A 4,771-nucleotide genomic window follows, 5' to 3' on the forward strand; every position below is an offset into this window, starting at 1 on the left:
GAGTTTAAGAGTCTTACAGCTTCTGGAATGAAGCTGTTTCTCAGTCTGGTTGTTTTGCACTTGATGCTCCGCAGACTCCAGCCTGATAGGAGAGGGGCAAAAAGTGCATGTGCTGGGTGGGTGGGGTCCTTCCTCATACAGGTGGCCCTTTTCCTGCATCTGGAGGTGTAGATGTCAATGGTGCTGGGGAGGCTGACTCCAACAATCCTCTTTGCAGCCTTGACCACCCTCTGCAGAGCTTTCCTGTCTGCAGCAGAGCAGCTTCCATGCTACATGTTGGTGCCGGAGAACAACGCTCTCCACCACACATCTATAGAAGGAGGTGAGGACTGTGCTCCCGAGTCCAGCTCGTCTCAGCCTCCTGAGGAAGTAGAGCCGCTGATGTGCCTTCCTGACCAGAGTGGAAGTGTGAGGTTGCTGCTCAGGTGCACACCCAAGTACCTGTAGCTGTCTACCACTTCCACCGCGGATCCTCCAGTGTGCAGGGGGAGGTGGGCATGCTGGCCCCTTCTCAAGTCCACAATCATCTCCTTCGTCTTCTTTACATTCATGCAGAGGTTGTTCTCTCTGCACCAACCCTCCAGGTGTTCCACCTCCTGCCTTTAGCTGGACTCATCTCTGTTCATGATACATCCAACCACTGCCGTGTCGTCTGCAAGATTCACAATATGACAGCCTGGATGGATAGATGAGCAGTCATATGTGAGCAGTGTGAACAGGAGGGGGCTTAACACACAGCCCTGAGGGGAGCCAGTGCTGAGGATTATGGTGGGGGAGGAGATGTTGTGAATCCTCACAGACCGCGGCCTGTTGGTCAGGAAGTCTAGGACCCAGTTGCACAGGGAAGAAGAGCTCATTCCAAGTGAGGAGAGTTTAGTTATCAGGGTCTGAGGAATCATTGTGTTGAAACAGATGTAAAGTCCACGGACGTAGGAATCCTTCTGCTCCAGGTGGGTGAGGGCAGTGTGGACCACGGAGGAAATGGCATCCTCTGTGGATTGGTTCTTCCTGTATGCGTACTGGTGTGGATCCACAGTGATGTTGATGGTGGCTTTGATGTGGATCTGAACCAGTCTTTCAAAGCACTCTGTGACTATCGGAGTGAGGGCTACTGGCCGGTAGTCATTCAGACCCCCACTGCGGAGCTCTTGGGGATCGAGATGATGGTGGCAATCTTTAGGCAAGTGGGGACAGCTCAAACAGCTGCTCCTTAGACCTGAATAGTCCATCTGTTTCTGGTTGATGAACTATTTTCAGTGCAGAAGTAACACTAAGGGGTTTAAAAACTCCAGCAGCACTGCTGCGTCTGATCCTTTCATATCAACTCAACACAACACACACCTCATACACCACCTGCTGAGAATGCTGAGAATAAATGACCCACCAACCAACAATAGCTGCTCTGTGGTGGTCTATCCTGTGTGGTCCTGATCATTTAAGAACAAGGTCAAGGTAGTATAATAAAGTATGAAGAGAAACAGAAGGACTACAGTCTGTTATAGAATTACAGTGTTCCTATATAATCAGTGGGTGGACAGCGACAAGGAGCTGGTCATAATATACTGAGTGTATTGAGTTGAAGAGTCCAGTCAGAAGAACAGAGTTGTAAGAATAGGTAAGAAGAGCACAGTTCAGTGCTGTTGATCTCACAGGCTTCCTGCAGGTGGAAGAGTTCTGGTTCTTGTTATGGAATAGTTTCAAATGATCACGTGTGTTGTAAGTGTGTGTGTGTGTTTGTGAGAGGTGGGTTGTTGGAAATGTGTAAGCAGTTATTGTTCTTCAACAGGTCTTCATTAACACATTGAGAAAAGATCAGTGGGTTTGGATTGGTCTGAGTGACGGTGAAACAGAGGGAGTCTGGAAATGGGTGGACGGATCAGAACAGATCACTGGGTAAGAGACTCCTGAACTGAACTCTGATCATGATGCAGTTACTGACTCTCACTCCTCACTGCTCTGATAAACACTCTGATACTCTCCTTCTCTCTGATAGGTTCTGGAAAACTGGAGAACCCAACAATTACGGAGAGGAGGACTGTGTTACAACTGACATTAGTTCTGATCCTGTGAATAACTGGAATGATTATCCTTGTAATCGTCAGTTTGTTTGGATCTGTGAAAAGAGAATATAAAGAGTAGATATTGTGTGAGAAGTGTGTAATATTACCTTTTTGTTACTCCTGAATAACTTCTCTTTTTAAAAGTATTTAATTAAATAAAGACAAAAACAAGAAGTTGAATCTGCTGAAAACAGGAGTGTTCTATAAAGACTCATTTCACTGTTATTCATTCTGATTAATCTTAGTCATACACAGTTTTTACTTTTAGTGAAAAATCTCAATTACAAATTTTGTGAGGGTGATGCAGTTACTAAATATAAATGCATTCTTTAGCACTCACATTCTCAGATCCAGCATTTAAGCTGCTGATTGGCTCCCTCTAGTGGATTTATCATGACATCACACCCAAACTCAACCTGTTTCTAATCCTGTAAATATTTTACAATATACAATTAGCTCCGGACAGGATAATGCCAGGTTTTCTTGAAAGTAGGAGGCTAAATCTCTATTTCAGATATTTTTGACTCAGGAAATGAATGAATTACACTAGAACAGCAAATTCATGTTGTAAGTAAAACTGGAGAAAAAAAGTTATGAAAGGTCGTGTATATAAAATTACATTTAATAAGATATTGTATATTTACATTGTTAATAAACAGCTGTACTGCTTTTCTTCATTCTATCTCCTTCAGTGTTGATCTGTGAGGTGTTTAATATAAACAGCGGGTGTTTGTGAACGCTCCCTTTAGTTCACGGTGGTTCAGTAAAGCGGGAGCTGCGAATATCAAACCAACTTCAGCCGGGGAATACGAGGCTGTGAATATCGAGCCAAACGAATCTGGAGCTGCGAATATCAAACCAACTTCAGCCTCGTCCAGATTCTGAAGCTAGCAGGAGTCTCAGGCTGGACCGGGTGACTCGAACACCTGACTCCTGACCAGCCACTCTCGTCCTCATGTGTTGGAGTGTGTTGGTCGCCAGTCCCTCCCAGACATGCACATTAAAAGGTCTAGTAAAATGGAAATGGAAAATCTGAGATACGCTGTGACGATATAAATAAAATGGATACTGGCCAACCCTACTGCCATCTATGATGTATTCTCTGCACACACGTGTTAAATGTCTGTAAACAGCTTCAGATATGGAATATCCCATTCCTCATCAGACCTCACTCCAACTCCCATAATTCACATCAGCTTGTCATGAGCACACTGAGCAGTGTTCAGTTTCACCACTTATACAGGTGTGGGCATTCCCAAACTGTTCCCTGAGACAACCCTTCATGATCAATTTACATACTGCTGTCCCATGACTTTAGTCAACTCAGTGTACTTATTGTTTCTATGAGTAAAGTTCATGTATCTGTGTTTCCTCATAGAGAGTCGCTCTGCAGGGAGCAGACGCTACAGACTGGCTGCAGTGGGTCTGGGTCTGCTGTGTGTTCTCCTGCTGACTGCCATCACAGTGCTGTGGATCCAGTTCAACCACCTGACTGCAGAGAGAGACCAGTTACAGACCAGTAACACCAACCTGACTGCAGAGAGAGACCAGTTACAGACCAGTAACACCAACCTGACTGCAGAGAGAGACCAGTTACAGACCAGTTACACCAACCTGACTGCAGAGAGAGACCAGTTACAGACCAGTAACCCCAACCTGACTGCAGAGAGAGAACAGTTACAGACCAGTTACACCAACCTGACTGCAGAGAGAGACCAGTTACAGACCAGTTACACCAACCTGACTGCAGAGAGAGACCAGTTACAGACCAGTTACACCAACCTGACTGCAGAGAGAGACCAGTTACAGACCAGTTACACCAACCTGACTGCAGAGAGAGACCAGTTACAGACCAGTTACACCAACCTGACTGCAGAGAGAGACCAGTTACAGACCAGTTACACCAAGCTGACTGCACAGAGAGACCAGTTACAGACCAGTAACACCAACCTGACTGCAGAGAGAGACCAGTTACAGACCAGTTACACCAACCTGACTGCAGAGAGAGACCAGTTACAGGCAGAGAGAGACGGGCTCCAGAGAAGGTTTTCTGAACTGGGTTAGTGATTAATTGCCGTTTTTAATCATTTTATTAGGAACATCATTCTAACACTGGTTTGAGGTTAAACTGGTACAGAGTTGTGCCACAAAATCATTCCACATCGTTACACTATGGAGTTACATTTAAGCCACAGTGTGTTGTACTCGTAAAGAGCTATTTGAAGGTGTTCATCAAGTGCAAATATAAAAACAGTCTAAGTGCATTCAGTTCCATATCCAGATGCAGTAATTAGTTTTTTTGTCTACACTTGCACTTTTTATTCATTCCGATCATTTTTTAGTTTTCTACGTTCAAACTTTTATCAGTGTTGTTGCACTGAAACCAGAATCACAGCCTTAAATCTTAAGTGTTCCATTAAATCTGTATCTTACCTGTAAAGTCTGAATGGTACGTTCTTTCAGGTTAACTCACACATTTGTGTCTCTGTAACTGGAACGGTTCCGCGCCACCCCTGGACTGCCGATCCAGCTACCCCCCTGCGTTGTGTTCCAATAACGTCACAGGAGTCGGAACTGTCACCTCTTTCTCTTTATTTTTCTGAGTTGCAAAAGAGATCAGTATTTCTTGTTAGTGAGAGGACACAGCATCAAAACTCCTCTCACTTCAGCCATCAGCGCAGACTCAGTTTACATATTTACATATATATAGC

The 4,771-nt window shown here is 44.7% G+C and overlaps 1 protein-coding gene across 1 annotated transcript; it reads left to right on the forward strand.

Annotated features, from left to right (window-relative positions):
* Positions 1–3,392: 3,392 nt before the first annotated feature.
* LOC125787676 (centrosomal protein of 135 kDa-like) lies at positions 3,393–4,173 on the forward strand. The gene has a single exon (XM_049472245.1). It carries the CDS (start codon positions 3,417–3,419, stop codon positions 4,122–4,124), a length of 708 nt encoding a protein of 235 aa, XP_049328202.1. The 5' UTR covers positions 3,393–3,416; the 3' UTR covers positions 4,125–4,173.
* Positions 4,174–4,771: the final 598 nt, after the last annotated feature.

The sequence above is a fragment of the Astyanax mexicanus genome, chromosome 25, assembly GCF_023375975.1.
Source record: "Astyanax mexicanus isolate ESR-SI-001 chromosome 25, AstMex3_surface, whole genome shotgun sequence".
NCBI classification, from domain to species: Eukaryota; Metazoa; Chordata; class Actinopteri; order Characiformes; family Acestrorhamphidae; genus Astyanax; species Astyanax mexicanus.

Coding starts and splice junctions, on each gene's coding strand:
- LOC125787676 (XM_049472245.1), top strand. CDS start 3,417: ATGTATCTGTGTTTCCTCATAGAGAGTCGCTCTGCAGGGAGCAGACGC.